At 40.5% G+C, this 20013-nt stretch overlaps 1 protein-coding gene across 9 annotated transcripts in view; it reads right to left on the reverse strand.

Annotated features, from left to right (window-relative positions):
- Positions 1–13469: 13469 nt before the first annotated feature.
- The window catches only part of MBNL1 (muscleblind like splicing regulator 1), a 222324-nt gene continuing 215780 nt past the window's right edge, over positions 13470–20013 (reverse strand). For 3 of the 9 annotated variants that reach the window (XM_077290727.1, XM_077290721.1, XM_077290722.1), the window contains 3 exons: positions 19809–19903; positions 18574–18648; positions 13472–15681 (listed from right to left, as the gene is read on the reverse strand). In XM_077290727.1, the coding sequence (XP_077146842.1) occupies positions 18592–18648; positions 19809–19903 (152 nt within the window). In that variant the 3' untranslated portion in view covers positions 13472–15681; positions 18574–18591. Of the gene's footprint in view, positions 15682–18573; positions 18649–19808; positions 19904–20013 lie in introns of all 9 variants that reach the window. The other 6 variants (XM_077290726.1, XM_077290729.1, XM_077290724.1 and 3 more) reach the window with 4 other exon arrangements.

Genomic DNA, 20013 nt, shown 5'->3' on the forward strand with positions numbered 1-20013 from the left:
ATAAGCAATAGACAACACCCTACGGTGGATATAATTATGGTGGATATCCTCCCATCCACTCTATAGTTCTTCACAAAAAACACAGCCCTTTAAACAGATTGACTGTTAATCCCTCACAGCACTTACTGTGCTGGATGAAAATTTCTGGGTTTCAAATCACTGAAGCCATTAAGTGCAGGAAAACATATCTCCCCACTAGCACTTTACCAGTGACTTTGCCACATATCCCCCCCATCTGCCCAAAGCCGGGGGTTTTGCCACCTTTACTCGCTAAACAGGGAAATCTGGACAGGGCATCTGCATTCCCATGCAGCTTCCCTGGCCTGTGCTCGACATGAAAATTAAAGTCCTGGAGCGCCAAAACCTTCTAGTCACCTGGGCATTCCTCCCCTTCCTTTCTCTTTTCCATCTCAGGGGTGCATGATCTGACACTAGCCTGAACTTATGGCCTAACAGGTAGTATCTCAAGGTGTCAATTGCCCATTTGATAGACAAGCACTCTTTTTCTACAATGGCTACTATTATTTTCACAGGAGTTTCCTACTTAGCTAAAGAAGTGGATGTTCATGCCCATCTATATCCAGGGACAACACAGCTCCCACCCCAACGTCGGAGGCATCCATCTAGAGCACAAACTCCTTAGTGAAATCAGGTGCAACCAAGACCAGTGGATGGTACATAAATGTCTTGAGTTGAGTAATCTGGAGGGCCTTACATAACTATTTAATTACCTTGGACATGAACGGTATTCCTTGGTCCATCAGAATCTCCCTGGGCAGTCTCGTTCGGAAGGAAATATGGACTAGCTCTGGGATTATACTCCTGGCTGAGGAGTTCCTCAGAGGTACCGCCTCTGGGTACCGTGTTGCATAGTCCATGACCACCAAGATGTATTGGTGGCTTCTAGCGGACTTAACTAAGGGTCTTACAAGGTACATGGCAATCCGGTCAAATGAGACCTCTATAATGGGTTACGGAAATAAGGACTGCGGAAATGAGAAAATTGAGCAGTTAATTGACATGTAGGACAGTAACGACAATAATTAGAATCTACTGGTGACACCCAGACCAGTACAACCTTTAAAGGAACCGCTCTTGGGTTTTGTCTATGCCCAGATGCCCTCCAAGATACGAGAATGGGCCAGGTCTAGTACCCTATGTCTATAGTACGAACAGCTGCTGTAATACTACCCCTCATAGTTTTGTGACCTGATAAAGAAATTCCTCATTCACTGCAAAGGGAAACTAGTGTTGATCCCTGGCTCTCGGGCAACCCCATTTTTCAAATTTTCAAATGCCCCTTTTAGGGTACAATCCATCATTTGGGCAGCCCCAAAATGTCCCCCAGAAATCCCCAGTTCAAGAATCTCAGCCTCACTGGTCACCTGGGGTGAAGAAATCTGTCTTGTAATTCATGTGCAATCAGTGTTAGAAGTTTTCAGTTAATGATATGCCCATGCTCCAAGTCGGGACTGCAGGCAGAGTCTGATCTTCCTGCTGTAAGCCAAAGAACCCAAGAAGAGACCAACCCACAGGCCACCCCGAAGCACAACCATGTTCCTCATCATAGAGACAGACTGTGGTTTGAGGCAGCATGCTAGATGACAGAAAAACAGCAAACATCTCCACTTCCATAATAGCTGAAGGGCTCTCACTCACCCTGACTGTAGCGGATAAACAAGTGGATTTTCTGCCGACGGACACATGTTTGAGAATACTTGGCATGGTGATGGAGGAAGCAGCAGATGTGGCTAATGGGACAGGCGGAGGTTGGCGAGGCCAACTAGTCGGCATTTTAGGGCAGTGAACATTCAAGACTAAGGCATGTTGATCGCATGTGCTGGTTCACATATGTACTATGTAGTTGTCAAATTATTACAATTTTTGCCTCTACTGAGTTTTTTTTGTAAATTTGGCAGATGTGAGTTGGGTCATCCTTTGCGGTTTCAAAAAAGGCCTAGGCTAGGCAACCCTTGTTGTCCCTGTGAACTGCACTCTCGTGACTGGTGCTGGCTACAGCCAGAGTTACGCTAAGGATGCAGTGCTTGTTGTGGTTGCATTAGTTTGTGTCTGTGCTCCTCATTTTCCTGCTCCTCATTTTCTTCCTCCTCCTCTATCTCCTCTGCTGAGCTACTCAGCTGCTTACCTCTGGGTTCACACCAAGTTGGATCTACAACCTCATCTTCAAACCCTCTGGTCTCACACTCGATGCAAATGCTTTCCTCCTCTGGATTCTGTAAATCTTTGGAGCAGATCTCTGATGCCTATGGAACAGAATGCTTGAACAGTTCTGTAGAATGGCCATTCTGTGGTTTCCCACAATCAGTTGGGCATTTAGAAATTTGTGATGTGCGGGGAAACAAGGAAAATTGGGGTGCCACCTCTGAGGATTGTACTGTGTGATGTTCAGGTGGAGAAAGAGGAGGAGAGGCCACTTGATGCAGCGTTTGCCATGCACTGGAGCTCATGCTTTTTCTGAGCCTCCTCTACAAGGCATACAAGGCAGTGCATCTGCAAAAGGGAGTCGAGCAGCCCGTCCAGTAGCAGATGATGTCAGCGGTCTTTGGATAGGATGAGATGGTGTTTGTTCAGTTGAGCTTTCATTCACATTAACACCTAACCCATGTACATGTTGAACACCAAGCCTTTTCCCCCTTCTACCATGACCTCGCTTTTTCCCACACATGTTGTATGTACCCTTCCCCTTTTGTAACCTGCTGTTTCACAACTTTAGGCACACACCTATCAGTCACCTGTCACTAAATGAACAATCACTATTTATTTTCTTACATAGTTTGCCTGAACAACACTGTTATACCTAACGATTTTTAAGAGGAAATGAGGATTTCTCACTGAAACACAGTTTTATCACAAATGATTTGGAGTAGCAAGTTGGGCCTCCTGGTTGCACCCCAATCTTAGGCCTAACGATTTTTACATGGAAATCTGGCCTACTGATTTCTCACTGAACCATAGTATTATCACAAACGATTTGGAGTAGCAAATAGGGCCTCCTGGCTGCACCCCAATATTAGACCTAACGATTTTTAAGTGGAAATCTGGTCCTCTGATTTCTCACTGAACTAGTTTTATCACATACGATTTGGATTACAAATTGGGTCTCCTGGTTGCACCCCAATATCAGACCTAACAATTTCTAAGTGGAAATCTGGACTTTTGATGTCTCATTGAAACATAGTTTTATCACAAACGATTTTCATTAGCAAATGGGGCCTCTCGAGGCTGTGCCAGCAAAACAAGATGTCTGCTTTTTATATGGACAGGGACATGTGACTTCAGCAGCCAATCACAGAAGATCTTGTGTCATGACGTTGCTGATGGTTTCTAAGCCCTGATTAGCAGCCGATATGTACACACATTGTTATTGTTATGCTTGGGAAACTGAACACTAATCCGAATATGCTACGTTCTTGCTGCATTTGAGATTGGGGAACATTTTCAGAACAAGTTTGCTCATCTCTAGTTTTGAGAACCTTAAGGAGTCAAGTTTTTAAACGGGTATTGTCTGTCAAGTAGGGCCCTCAAAGTCATTTCAAATGTGATGTGGTCCCTAAAAAAATGTTTTTAAAATTTTGTGAGAAAAAAAATAGTTAATTAACTTTTAACCCTTTTAACTTCCTTAACAAAAAAAGTATGTTAAAAATATTATGCAGATGTAAAGTTGACATGTAGGAAATGTTATTTATTAACTGCTGTGTGGTATAACTATATGGTTTAAGAGCATAAAAATTAGAAGTTTGAAATTGCAAAATTTTCCAATTATTAATCCAATTTTCAGAAATAAATGCAAATCATATCAACCAAAAATCACCGCTATCATGAAGGTCAACATGTCACGAAGAAACATTCTCAAAATCACTGGGATCATTTTGGTGTTGCTACAAATACACACACATACTGTATACACACATCTCTCTATCTAATTTATTTATTAATCTCTTTGTTAGGACTGGTAGAACGCACCAAATAATAATAATAATAGAGAATATGAGGTGCGTTCGCAGTCTGGGGTCCACCGTGCAGAGATGACACCTGCTGCTGTGTAATGGCGGATGGATGCTTGCTCACACGTGGGTTTAGACCTCACCCAGTGTGAATGGAAGCGAACTCTGTTGCTTCACTGAGTAGCCAAATATACGCTGCGCCCTGTTAGCAGTCACAGGGTGTAGCTGAAAGATGCTAATGGGATCCCTATGAATCACCCCCACTAAACTGGCGATTGGATTCACTCTGACTCTCGGTGGCTTTTGAGCCCGCGCCTGAGGACGCATTGAGTGAGATGCCAAGTCCAAGCGGGAATTCCCACCCTACACTGACCAGTTGTCAGGAAAGCGCAGTGATTGCGCACGGCGCCGCATTGACGGGCACTGCGAAGACGCTGTAACGTGTGCTGAGTGTGCAGGATAGCACTGTCGGGCGCTAGGTAGCTCCACCATTCGTGAGCAGTCATCAACACAAGGAATGGAAATGATTAAGGAGCTTCCATCCATCGACAGACATTCATCTACACACACACACGTTAGCAATGAGCGGCCATGCGCAGCTTTTATAGCAGTAGGACACCAGGGCCCTCCAGATGGACCAATAGGAGCCGCAACAGGACCTGAACATGTGATCCCCGACCTCCAATGGGAGGTCGTCCCGTGGGCATGCTCAGTATGAGAAAAGTGGCACTTAGACCCAGAAAGGGCTGCTCGCTGCTGATCAGTGCTGGCTACAAAGACAGAGCCTGGAAAGGCAGCAGTAACCAATCGCACAGTATCAGCTTGAGCCAGACGCTGGGACCGACGTCTCCATTGAGCAGGTTCCACTGCATCTGGAGAAGAATGGGAGACCGCAGCGGACATGGTTCGAGATTCCCCCTGTGCAGTGGTGGGAACTCGACACCTAACACTCTTCAGCTCAAGAAATACAAAAGACACAGATAACCAACTCCATAAAGATAAGGTTTATTAGGGGAATTTCACTTTATTTTCATACAACATGATCAACTATTAGCAGTAAGAATAAAATAAGCATAAAAAACTGCAGCTGAAGACAGAGTACATAGGTTTCAGCAACTACAAGCAAAAAAGAAAATCTGTGGTTATACAACTGCAAAATCAAGCGCATCTGTCCTTCTAGCAGATGAAGAGTCTAACAATTCAATTTAAGTGCAACTTAGGTATTTGCCAGTGTGACTCCTGGGTAATAAAAATGGTCCAATAATATTATTAACAATAATTATAATAATAGCAATAATAAATTTTAGCTTTGGTTTACAACAATATACTGTTTGGTGAGTGCAATTTATTAAGTACTTATATACAAATCATCTGCTAAAAGAACAAATTCAAGCAATTTCAAAAGAAAATCACACTATTGCTACAGCGAATGTGCGCTGTTTGTTTTGCCTGCTAATGTATATAAAGTGTACATTTCACAGAAACACAGTGGAGGCCTCTATTTTGTGCACTGAGCTAATACTTTTAAGAATGCAGCTAATAATGTTTTAAGGGTGCTTTTGCATTAGGACAAAGCCTTTTAATAAGCCATATTAGGATAGACATGAGTAAAGTTTCTACTTGAGGGTAGTGCCTAGGTGATGTAAGGAAGCTTATAGGCCACACAATGTTTTGGTGGTACTTTAACTTTACCTCCTAGATCTCAGCCAAAGGCATTTCACCTAGCTAACTAGTATCCTACTTTGCACTTACAAGGTACAAGAATCATGAAACAGCTGTCTAGAAATGGAGGTCTTTTCCTTTTAGAGAAGACTAGTTTGTCCAACAATCCTAAGTTATGTGGCAAAGCACATTCTAGGGTTCTAGGGTCAATATTGACTTGAAAAGTGGCTTCCTCCAATAGACAACCAGCTTTCTTCCTCTTGTAAGAGAGGAATAGGATATATAAATATTATTAAGTAGGGTAAAGGTTGTGTACCTTCTCCACTAGCAGTGTAAAAAGTCTACATGGTGATCTATTCATTAGAAAAGCATCATGCATTTCTACATTTTCCCTGCAGTGGCTAGATGTGTCCCCTGAGGATCTCAGTTGCTGGGCCTTTGTTTATTGGCTGATCACCAACTGTATATAAAAAATGTCTAGTTCTGATAGCAAAACCTTTTTAGAATTTGGAAGCATCTAAATAAAAAATAGGTTGCAGGCTTGAGAACCTAACATATGAGTGTCACATGCCAACCTCACCGTATTGATGCCGGGGTACAGCATGTTCCACCATGGGGAGCTGATTAGAATTGAGTTTACTTTATGCTCAACCAGTCTCACAATGAATGTACTAACGAAAAAACCTCAACACTGAAATGATGCTACAAAACAAAGATATTTTTGTTCTCTATCATCATTTCGGTGCCGAGGTGTTTTGCCTACATGAAGTCAGGACTGCGGTGCTTTCCTCGAGCTTGTACACTTCAGGATCAGTATTGCCAGTCTTTCCTCCAAAATGAATGTAGTGATTCATAGCCATGGCCCATTTTGATATCAGTAGCATCAACTTATCACTTGGTGCAGATCATCGGCAGTACCCGTCAGTGGTCACTAAACAAACAAATTCGCTTTTTGCAGTACCGGCAGGGCCAAATATACAGTGTGCACAAAGCCAGTACATCACAGCTCCATCAGACTATTTTTTGATGATTAGGAACTCGTCGGCAGTACCCCTAAGTGGTCACTAAACATGTTTGAAGACTCTCCAATAACCATTCTAAATGTGATTGACTCAGCCCACTAAATAGCCTCCTCCACTATGTACAGGTGACAGGTGCACTTTCAGGTTGGTGAAAATCAGTATTTAATTGTCTTGTGAATAATAAACTACAAAACTGTCAGAAATGGAATTGAATAGTTATATATCCTTAATATAGTTCATTGTCTGTGATACCTTAAACATGCAGTTCTTTATTTGAGTAATGTATGGATTACTTGATCCTTGACTACCTTTGAATGGCTGAATTATCTGCACTGCTTGTGTGATGCTCAGGCAGATATGGACCAGTGGGTCTGTAATTTTTAGTCATATGATCTCAGAATTATGGTCTATCTGCCTAGCTAAAAAATCCTGGCAAAGTACAAGCTGATCACAAAAAGCAAAGCAACCTTTTTAGGGGGTATGGAGTGCTAACTCTGTGCCACTTTGCAAGCAATTTTGTTTAGCCTGTCATTTTATAAGCCATAACAAAACTTTGTGTAATTATAGACATTTTTATTCAAAATAAGATCTTACTATAATACATGTTTCTCTCTTTATTTTGACTATATACAGAAGTGCAAAAAGTCAACTTCTCCCTATCCGTTCTGACATGCAAAATTGCAGCATAATCAACCTTCAAGAGTTTGCACACTCTTACTCGCTACGTAAACTTTGAATATTTGGATTATCAACAAAAAAAAATTCCCTTGATTTATTGATTATGCAGCTTATTTATAACAAGGCCTGATATTCAGGGATTTCCAAAAATATTAAAACAATATCTTAACATTTGAAATGGATACAGTAGAAAATAAATTTTTACTCTAATATCTAGGAACTATTTTCTCATAACTAATTACAAACAAAATAAAGCATCAAAATATTAGTTAATTGTCTGCCAGGATTGTTGCCGTAGCAACAACGTAACACCTTACTTTTCGTGATTACATAATATAAGATATCCATACAAAAAGATCTTTGTTCTCTTAGTGAAAACTAACAATGACTGATATTCTTACATTGTAATATTAAGTCAGCAAAATAGAAATCATTTCGTTAACAATAATACAAATACTTATATGACAATACATGTAAATTCAGAACTGAGTATGGTATGAAGAAAATAAAACTACTTTTTATTTTTATTTTTTTTTTTGTATTTTGAAAAAGTTTTCAGTAAAACCTATGTCAACGAAAAAAAAACCCTACAAACTTAACAGTATTTAACTTGCAATAAAAATGAAAACATTCTAATAAATGTATGAAATTAAAAATTACATTAGAACAAGAGAAAAAAGTACTATTCAATGATGTAAGTAAGAATCATAAAATGCAAAGTCACTTAAACTTTCTTAACACAACTGAAATTACATCGGTTTGGGCTATAACCCGTAATGTAATCTAAGGCTTTTATAGATGCACAGTACAATCATTAATCTCTTCGTCAGTCCCATAACAAAAGTATCTCCTAAAGTGATTGTTATTATCTCATGTATCCCAACCATAATCATCTGTGACCCCTAAGGGCTGGGTCCTGCACCCAAACATTTCCCATCTGCAAGTTCTCAGTAATAGGATGAAATGGATGAACGGGTAATGAAATACTTTAATATATTAGATCAAATAATTTGGTAAGAAAAACTGTCAAGTTTAAAAATTATGCTGTCAGGCAACACAGTGCAATGCATAGGCTGGGTCATGAAAAGGGAATGGTATGGACTGACCTTTTGGGCATTATGGCAGTTGCCAAGGTCAAGAGGCCAAAGAGGACGCACAATCCTTGAGTCAGATATATTAAAGGAGGTATCCATTACTGGGTAGCCCCTTGTTAGAGGGAACCTGTCACCAAGTTAGGCCAATATGGGATGCGGCCACCACCTTTCAGGGCTGATATACAGCACTGAATGCTGTATATCTGCCCCCAACACTACCTGCAAGAACTGAAAAATAACTTTGGTATATGGAAGAAAAAAGGAAAGCACTCACCGGTCTAAAATTCCCAACTTTATTTCATCTTCATAACAACTGCATGGCCGGGGAGTGAGGAAAGGAGCTCTTGTGAGCAGGAGCAAACGACGGCCGTTTCGCGCTGTGCTTGCGCTTCTACGGGCCAGCATATCATATGCTGACCCATAGAAGCGCAAGCACAGCACGAAACGGCCGTCATTTTCTCCTGCTCACAAGAGCTCCTTTCCTCACTCCCCCGGCCATGAAGTTGTTATGAAGATGAAATAAAGTTGGGAATTTTAGACCGGTGAGTGCCTTCCTTTTTTCTTGCATATACCAGTGGAATCGTCTGTTTTTTCTCTTGAAAAGCACCCGGTTTTACTATGTGTGGCTGATAGCCTAATGACTGTTGAATGACACCTGGCTCCAGGATTGGAGCAGCCTCAGCTTTGTTCAGACAGTGCCGTTTTTGTTGCTTTTTGCCTGTGAAAAATAACTTTTATTACACTCACCTGCATGGCTGTCCAGTCTGAGGGGTGTTGCTCTTCTTGGCCCGGCGCCTCCCATCTTCTTGCGATGCCGTCCTGACCTTTCCCGGCACCTGCACACTGCAGCACTTTGCTCTGCCCTCAACAGGTCAAATAAGTACGCCTGCGCAGGAGCGCAATGCCGAGCAGACTGTGTGGCTGATGCAGGGATGCATCATCCACATGAAGCAAGCAGAAGGATGGCATCTCAAGAAGACGTTAGGCGCCGGACCAAGAAGAGCGACACCACTCAGACAGGACCGAACAGCCCCCCACGTGAATATAATAAAAGTTATTTTTCTTCTCTTACAGGTCGGGTTGGGGGGTAGATATACAGCATTATAGAATGCTGCACATCAGCCCCGAAAGGCTGTAGCTGAGCCTCACATCGGCCAAACCTGGTGACAGGTTCCTTTTAAATGGTGCTGCATAAATGTACTAATTGTATGCTTTCGTTTCCTTTTCCTGTGTGTCCTGCCAGAATCCTAACAAACAATACTATGTGTGGCTACAGCGCTGATCATATACAGCTTTCAGGAGGCCAGCGGGAGATCACAGGGAGAGCTGCTGATCTGAGAGGTAAGTGTTTTATAATTTACGCAACACATTGGGACCATTGAAAAAATATAGTCAAACAGTAAACAGTGGACCACACTATTAAAGTTTTGTTGCACAAAATTGATTTAAATAGTTATGTTCAAGTGTATCAAAAATCATATAATCCTCAAGTGCTTAATAATTATGGTGGCGGGTAAGAAGCCAATAACTGAGGATACATATCACTGCAAGTCCATCCATTATTTCATATATTTACTCTTTGTCCATAGATATGCTATATGTCGCCATATGGCAGCCTTCATTGCTTTGGCTCCTGTGATCACAACATGCTGCATGAGCCTTATGGTTCTACTTTAAAAGTATTATCTGTTCTACAAGTTAAGTATTTTTGTGTCCTGCTTTAATAATGATTCACAGAAATGATCTGAATACGTTTTACCATTTGAATGAACTGATACATAGCAAACTCACTTCCCGACCAAGCTATTTTCCATTTTTGCACTTTTTGTTTTTTTCATCCCCCTTTTCCGATAGCTTGTTCATTTTGACTAATTGAATCCGGAAAAAATTTTGAAACTTTTTTGGAGGTTTATATAGCAACGAAATGTACCCCAAAACACGTACTACCCTATGGATGAGCAATATGGTACCGATAAGTTTTTGAGGGTTATATATCAACAATTATATAGCAACCCAATGTAATTTTGCAAACAGTATATAGCAACAATACAAAGAATGGAGTTTGTTTTTTGCAGGGGAAATGTCTATTTTTATTGATACCTTTTTGGAGTATATACAATGTTATTATTGTATTTTTTGCAGAGCTGCAGAGAGCAAATAAATGCAATTATGACATTTCAATTTTTTTCTCATTACAAATTTAATGATTGGGTTATTGAAATTTATACTTTGATATACCAAACTTTAATGGACGTGGTAATACCAAATGTGCTTTTTTTTCATTTATTTCTTAATTTTTAGTGAAGGAAAAGGGAGTTGATTTGAATTTCTATAATATGTTCTATAAACATTTCCTTCCTTTAATTTTTAGCCCTCTTAGGGGACTTGAACCTGTGAATATCCGATAATGATGTATATAGTAAAAAACAAGGTCTATTATGAATGCTAACCACTAGCTGGTCTTCGTAGGAGCACCGCCATGTCAAGCAATGGGGCCTTCAACAAAACCACGGCTACTATAGCAATACAACAGCACACCACCACACTCTATTGCATCACTGAAGGGAAGGTGATAGGTGTGTCTAACTGTGCGCCTTTTGGTTAGTGCCCTTTAAATGCTGTTATCGGTTGATGACAGCAGCATTTAAGTGGTTAACAGCAGTAGACAGAGTTCAGCTCCACTCGCTGCTTTTAGAAGCAGATGGTGGCTGTGTAGCACAGTCATTATCCGCCAGGAAATGCAAGCTCAGTTCTTGAGATAGCGCTATGAAATGTGATGTAATGGTACGTCATATGTTGGGAAGGGGTTAAAATAGGTCAAGAATATAAGATGTATAAAACCAGTAAAGCTCTGACAACTGACACCCAAACTAATTAGCTTTTTGCAGAATCAGCAGAGGCAAAATGTAAACAGTGCTCAGATCCGGAACACCACAGCTCCGCCAGACTTAGGGTACTGTCACACAGTGCAATTTTGATCGCTACGACGGCACGATTCGTGACGTTCTAGCGATATCGTTACGATCTCGCAGTGTCTGACACGCTACTGCGATCAGGGACCCTGCTGAGAATCGTACGTCGTAGCAGATCGTTTGAAACTTTCTTTCGTCGCTGGATCTCCCGCTGTCATCGCTGGATCGTTGTGTGTGACAGCGATCCAGCGATGCGTTCGCTGGTAACCAGGGTAAACATCGGGTAACTAAGCGCAGGGCCGCACTTAGTAACTCGATGTTTACCGTGGTTACCAGCGTAAAGGTAAAAAAAAACAAACCGTACATGCTCACCATCTGATGTCCGTCAGGTCCCTTGCTGTCCGCTTCCCGCTCTGACTGTCTGCCGGCCGGAAAGTGAGAGCAGATCACAGCAGTGACGTCACCGCTGCGCTCTGCTCTCACTGTACGGCCGGATCTCAGTCAGAGCAGGAAGCGGACGGCAAGGGACCTGACGGACATCAGATGGTGAGCATGTACGGTTTGTTTTTTTTTACTTTTACGCTGGTAACCAGGGTAAACATCGGGTTACTAAGCGCGGCCCTGCGCTTAGTAACCCGATGTTTACCCTGGTTACCCGGGGACTTCGGCATCGCTCCAGTGCCGTGATTGCAACGTGTGACCGCAGTCTACGACGCTGGAGCAATAATCATACGACGCTGCGACGTCACGAATCGTGCCGTCGTAGCGATCAAAATTGCACTGTGTGACAGTACCCTTAGAATTAGGAGATCATTGGCAGCAAACGTCAGTGGTCACTAAACATGTTTAACTAGATTTCCATAGGACCCCAAATCCGGTGGGCCATGCCACTTGCCCTGATTTACCGTGTGCTGACATTAGCCCTTGTTTTTATAAGGTAAATCATTAAATTCTCTCTGTAGGATCTACTACATGAAATTATGTGGTCCTAACCCTCCCCCCAGGTTATTCACTCTGGATATATACCACATAAAGGTGTCCAAAAAATGTCATGAATCACGACACCTTACCCACAACATTCATTGTGTTATTACTCTATTGTACAGAATTAACTTAATTGATATATCTTCACCCAATTAGTCAAGACCAGCCGATGCATTGCATGTGTGTCCACGGGCAAAATACCAAGTTCATCCACATAATACAATAAAAATGCTGTTGATTAAATATGAAAAAATGTATAAAATTCAAGGAATTGTACAATGTAGCTTTTGGTATTTTTTTATAATGGGTAAATTCATAGCTATGAGTTTACTGAACCTACATGAAGATTAATTCCTACTAGTTCATCACACGGATATACAGCTAGGACACAATGGCTGTAAAAGCTGACATCACAGAAATAGCTCATCATTGAAAGTACACGTACAATCTACATGTACTACGTGACCAGTCTTTTCAAGAACATTACATATATAAAACACATATTTTATCGTATATATTATATATGACTCTATATATTTACTCACAATCATAAAATTTTTCCGTACTTTAGGTTAGTGCACTCTGTATGTAACATTCATACGAGGCATAAAATACTAGTATTTTTCTATGAATATAGTATAGACTTCGCTATGGTACATATATACAGCATGAATATGAATTTGTGTTAAATGTTGGAGGAGATGGGAGTAGCAGCATTAGATAACATAGGAAGTGCATTACGTGACAGGATCATTTTGGACAAATCTCTGTATAACCTCCTTGTACTTTTACAATTCTGCATCAGAATAAAGGTTCCTATAGTCTATATATTCAAACTATGTCTTTCTACTATAATAACAATTTTAGAAAGCCATATTTTATGTTTTGCAATGGTCTGTGATTTATTGGTACAGAATAGATCCTCACCATTGCTGTGAAATGTAACCTAAGGCAATAAAGAGTGCAAACGGTGACGATCAGGTATAGGAATTGTGACTAAATAAAACATTCATTAATAGAAGATGTTAACAATCATATTTATTTAGTAAATTTCACATTCATCTTTGGGGATCCAAAGTCAATATATATATATATATATATATATATATATATATATATATATATATATATATATATATATATATTCCTACTATAAGGATTTGGGGGTCTGTAAGTGATTGAGAGGTCTGACCTTTCTGACAGAGGCTGATCACACTTTAATGTCTAGCCTAAGGACAGGCTATCAATGGCATATTCCATTAAAACCCATTTATGATATTTTTAAAGGGGACTTGTGAGTAGAAAGGGAAGCAGTGTCATGGCTACATAGGCGCCAGTCCCTAGATCCAGTGTGTCAGTCATGACAAATCTAGTGGAGCACCCATATGCAAAGTAGACTAGTAGCGTAGTAGGGGTGTATCAATGCACATGCAGTAAATAGAGCAAATGCACAGTCACTCCCCCAACACATATGCTGCCTCATTTGCATTTGGCTTTTACAATAGATTTGTTAGGACCACTAGACCAAGTCTCTCCGAGCAAATATGCAGCCATAAGACTAATTCTATATGTGTATACAGATTATATATACATATATGTAGTTATGGGCAGCACGGTGGCTCAGTGGTTAGCACTGCAGCCTTGCAGTGCTGGGGTCTTGAGTTTAAATCCCACCAAGGACAACATCTGCAAGGATTTGTGTGGGTTTCCTCCGGGTTCTCTGGTTTCCTCCCACATTTCAAAGACATCCTGATAGGGAATTTAGTTTGTGAGTCGCAATGGGCAGAGCAATGATAATGTGTGTAAAGCGCTGCGGAATATAATGGTGCTTTATAAACAAAGCATAATAAATAAATATGTTAAAACGTGCTGACTTGTTCCCTTTAAATCACATGTGTCTGCGAATTGAGATACTGATTTGGCTCTTATCCTAAATCATATTGCAAGACTCGTTAAAGGGTTCATTGTGACTTCCAACAAGTGGCGCTATAGAGGTCAAGTCCTCTTTTTCCCTGAAGAGGCAATTTGCATATTAAATTTCCATGGGGAGCATTGCACGGCGAATAAGCCTCCTTACCTTGACAAGCCAGAGATGGTATGTCACTCTCCACAAGGAGAAACGTTACCCCTTAGACCCTTTAAATTAGTTGCTAAAACTTTCCTTTGCAGCATTTTGGCTTAGTAATATCTGACCCCGTTCTCATGAAGCACAATGTAATATAAATAATTAGGATATCTAAATTCTGCTCTGTGGTTTTTTTTTTTTTACGAAGTTGCCATCATCTGCATAAGACAACATACCTTTGGAAATTACCGTGCATAGCACATGTCATCCGCCCACCATGGCATCTCCTGTTTTCCCTGGCACACCTGGTTCAAACCACATAAGAAGATGGCATTTCTATGATGTCAATGTTACACGTTCAGTTCTGGTAAACTCATTTCTGTGAGAACTTTGGCTTTGAATACCTAAGAGTGCCTGTGACTGTCCCATTGTAACATAGAAAATGTGGTTTTTCTGCATACAAAAAATAACACTGTTGAAATAATACTCTACAACGATGCGCAGTCAATGGCACTTCTGGGCACAGACAATAATTTCATACTTAAAGCCTTAATGTGATGTAAATACATACACAGTTGTGGTTTTCTTGGCACATTCATCTGTGTCAGACCTTTTACCACCTCTTACAATCTAGGACAGGAAAATATCTTCCTTCTAATACTAGTTTGCATGCATCCTCCAGCTACAATGGCAATCTAAAAGACAAGGTGCACCTTTTGTTATTTGTAAACCTTGAAAGAAAAAAAAATTACAAAATAAAATCTTAGTTTAAAGACGTACCAACATGTTGTACAACACAGTCTGAGCTTTCAATCGGAAGACAAACATACACCAGATGTAACAGAGGATAGTACCAAGACAGGGACGTAGCTGGAGAAGGGTGGCGAGGTCTATGCCCCCCAATGGTTAGCGCCAGGAGGGAGATAACAATATACTCTGCCTTATCTAGGATATATAGGTGCACGGCAGGAGGCAGAAAATGTGTTCATTCCCATTGGTAAAAAATGACTATCCTCCGTCATGAGATGTATGTGTGCAAACCACAGTTAGAAAAAACAGGATATGTTGTATCATGTCTGAATAGAAATTTCACTATAGCACAAATATCAAGAAAATAAATGTATAAATCATATACTGTAATATGTATAATGGGATCCATATTGATCTTGGCATTGTTCAGCATGCAAGATGAAAGTGTCACTGTGGGCACTGCTGTGTTTCTTGCTTGTACTGTATGCATACTATGGCTAATGGCCTTGGCCTGTACTTTCTTCAAGTTCCTTGTCTCCATAGCACAACCTAAAAACAAAAATATAGAAATAGTTAAAGTTATTGGAATCAATGAAATTATTATCATTTTATTGTACTAACTGCGGAGTCTGGCCCTGGTCATCGTAATGATATTCTTTTTATGCAGAGATTAAATGCATTTAGCCATTGATGACTAGAGATGAGCGAACTTGTTCGGAAAACGTTCGCCAATCTCAAAGCCGGCACAAACGCTGCACATTCGGATTTGTGTTCAGATTCCCGAGCATTTTCCACAAGATTCGGTAAATAATCGAGTTTCCACTAAGGCTGTGATGTTACTGGCGGTTCTGATCGCGGTAAGATCATTACCTTCGGTCAGCGCGCTGAGCTCTCAGCAGTTCATTCCCCCGTGGTTCTCAACCTGGACATCGAATCTTGGCACCGTCCATGTTGAAAAATGGTTGCAACTTGGCACCATCCAGATTGAAAACCGTCACAGCGCAGGCTCACGCTGTCATTTGACAGCATAGGAACTGAGGCTCTTTAACAGACGGTAATGATTTTACTGCCGATCAGAGGAAGTGTTTGTCGCGCTGTCACGCACAGGACAGAGTGGCAAGCACTAGATGTTCTGGTCCCCCTATTCAAGTAAGTGGGGTCCTGGTTTGTGTTCTGTTTTTTTTAACTGTTCGCCAAATCCACCAAACCCACCAAACCCAAATATCCAGGAGTTTGCTTATCTCTATTGATAACTACTGTATCTCTGCATATTACCATAGCAGTGCCCACCATCTTATCTTTCTTTGTATATAAATAACTATCTTTGTATACACACTTATACTTAAAGCTGTAAATTACTGATTAAGACCACCCACTGGACTCTTAAGCCCAGAAAAAGCAGAGATTACAAAGAATAAATAAGTACCGTAGTTTTGCTGAATCCTTCACCACAAAAATATATACATACACACATAGTCAAAATTGTTGGTACCCCTCATTTAATGACAGAAAAACCCACAATGATCACATAAATAACTTGAATCTGACAAAAGTAATAATAAATAAAAAATCTATGAAAATGAACAAATGAAAGTCAGACATTGCTTTTCAACCATGCTTCCGCATAATTTAAAGAAAAATAAACCTCATGAAATAGGCCTGGACAGAAATGATGGTACCACTGAAAAGAATGTGACAAAAGGGACATGTTAAATCAAGGTCCACTAACTACCATCACAGGTGTCTACAATCTTGGAATCAGTGAGTGGACCTGTATATAGGGCTACAGATACTCACTGTGCTGTTTGGTGACATGGTGTGTATCACACTCAACATGGACCAGAGGAAGCAAAGGAAAGAGTTGTCTCAGGAGATTAGAAAGAAAATTATAGACAAACATGTTAAAGGTAAAAGTAATAAGACCATCTCTAAGCAGCTGGATGCTCCTGTGACTACAGTTGCACATATTATTCACCATCGGACTGTAGCCAACCTCCCTGGATGTGACCGCAGGGGGAAAATTGATGACAAATCAAAGAGACGGATAATATGAATGGTTACAGAAGAGCCCAGAAAAACTTTTAAACAGATTAAAGGTGAACTTCAAGCTCTAGGAACATCAGTGTCAGATCGCACCATCTCTCGTTGTTTGAGCCAAAGTGGACTTTACGGGAGACAACCAAAGAGGATACCATTGTTAAAAAAAAATCATAAAAAAGCCAGACTGGAATTTGCCAAACTACATGATGACAAGCCTCAAAGCTTCTGGGAGAATGTCCTATGGACAGATGAGACAAAAATTCAACTTTTTGGCAAGGTATATCAGGTCTATGTTCACAAATGGAAAAATGAAGCATATCAAGAAAAGAACACTGTCCCTACTGTGAAATATGGGCTTTGCTGCATCTGGCACAGGGTGTCTAGGAAATCTGTGCAGGGTACATTGAAATCGCAAGACTATCAAGGGATCCTAGAGAGAAATGTGCTGCCCAGTGTCAGAAAGCTTGGTCTCAGTTGCAGGTCATGCGTCTTGCAACAGGATAATAATCCAAAACTCACAGCTAAAAACACAGAAGAAAGGCTAAGAGGAAAATATTGGACTATTCTGGAGTGACCTTCTATGAGCCCTGACTTAATTCCTATTGAGCATCATTGGAAAGAGCTGAAACATGCCGTCTGGAAAAGGCAACCTTCAAACACGAGACAAGTGGAGCAGTTTGCTCTTGAGGAGTGGGCCGAAATACCTGTCGAGAGGTGCAGAAGTCTCATTGACAGTTACAGGAATCATTTGATTGCAGTGATTGCCTCTAAAGGTTGTGCAACAAAATATTAAGGCATCATTATTTCTGTCCAGGCCTATTTCATGAGGTTTTTTTTCTATTTTTAAATCTGTGGAAGCAATGTCTGACTTTCATTTGTTCATTTTCATAGATCTTTTATTTATTATTACTTTTGTCAGATTCAAGCTATTTCTGTGACCATTGTGGGTTTTCCTGTCACTAAACAAGGGGTACCAACAATTTTGACCATGTGTATGTGCACACAACATCTTAATTCTGAAGGCAGAGCTCCAAAGTTTTCCTAGGTGAAGCTACTTTAGGAAAAAGCTGGCAGTGTTTTTTCTGAGGCAGATTGGCTGGTGGTTTTGCCATCGTTTTTTGCCGGCTTCCATACCTGTACATTCAACAATAAAAAGCAACCCGAAAAATGAATATATTACTTCTTTTAACTTCACTGTTTACGAACGCTGAAGCGGTTCAAATAAATAATAAAAGACTGAACATGTACAGAGTAATGTTACATTAATGAGCATTATGTCCATATTTTACGATAGTATACCAGTGCTTTTTTAGGTGAAATCTAAGCAGAATCCGCCTTAACAAGACATTGTGTGCACACAGCCTAAGTGCAATGTGAAAATGGAATAATAGGGGAACTTACGGCTTCAAAACACGACCTCTAGAGCTGTGTAACATACTTGTGACTACTCAGATGATCTGCCGATATTATGGGTATCTGTAGACAAAACAGGTTAACAGTGAATTCAAAACATTTGCAGCCAACAATCAGCCATTTGTAGAAAACATTACAAAAGCCATTGACTTCTGAATATAGAGTAAGAATAAGTAAAACATTGTGAAACTAAATGCTACAGTAGCAAATTGATGTTAAGAAATTGCTCAACAACTCTAAATAAGTGTCAGCAGCTGCACAGGGAGCGAAGGGAGCAGAACATTACAGAAAACGTATGGCGCAGTAATTGCCAAGAGACCCTCTTTTGTTGGCATACACAAAGGCCTTTATTCACTGCTAACTGGGATTATAGAACCAGTAAGACAGATCTAGTGCAGTCATCTGATGATACCAGAGTGGGAAATAATTCTAGGCTAATGTTTCTATTTTCCTGTGTTCTCCTGCTTTATGCTGACAGGTCAATATTAGTAAAAGGTGTCTCCATTATGAAGATGGCTTTTTTTGTGCTCATCTTATGCCAAAAGTGTGGACTTTTGGTGGGCAGATATATAGTGGTATACTTTTTTACACTGTAAAACAAGGAATACTCTACAGTATTGTAATTTCCCATACAGAAGTAGATAGAAGAAAAGTATACCACGCAGTATACATTCTTCTTTATCAATGAGCGTCAATGGCTGACATATGCCACTGTATGCCTACCTAGTGACATACATCAAAGGTTTCAGTTGGAGGTACGCATCATTTATCATTCTTAATAGACCCTAAAGCCCCCACCACCACCTTGGTTGATTTTTTTCTTTGACCCATTGATTTGCATTGCTGATTTTCATCAGACCATTGGATCAAAATTGGAGATGTCTCCGCAATTTTCCACGGACTTGTGAATGACCCCATAGACTATTACAGGTACAAGTGCTATCCATGAAAAACACGAATATCACTTGTACGTGAAAATGAGACCTTATACTGAATCTTTTCCCATTAGCCCAGGTCCGCCGGTGCAGTAATATGATGCTCGAGTATTAGGCAGCATTTTCATATTGACAGATTCCCTTTAAACTGTAATTTACTAAAACAAGTCATCAGCTCTGAATATTGTGCACAATGGTATATACTGTATGCCAACAGGAGGAAGGTGAACATTGTGTTATCACATAGCACTGATTGTTCTTAAGAATGGAAGCTGTAAATTAGCAAACCTGGTTGGCTGTGGCTGTTGCAGCGAAGGGAACACTTGTGGCGGATGTTGCTGCTGCAGACACAGTAGCCGGCGCCGTACCGTGCACCATGGGAACTTCCGGAGGGAAATCATACAAGCACACATACAGAGAAATGCAGCAGAGTGGGAACCACAGCCACAGGTTGCAGAATATTTTGGCATGGCGTTTATTGTAGCGTGAAGCC

The sequence above is a fragment of the Ranitomeya variabilis genome, chromosome 2 (genome assembly GCF_051348905.1).
Source record: "Ranitomeya variabilis isolate aRanVar5 chromosome 2, aRanVar5.hap1, whole genome shotgun sequence".
NCBI classification, from domain to species: domain Eukaryota; kingdom Metazoa; phylum Chordata; class Amphibia; order Anura; family Dendrobatidae; genus Ranitomeya; species Ranitomeya variabilis.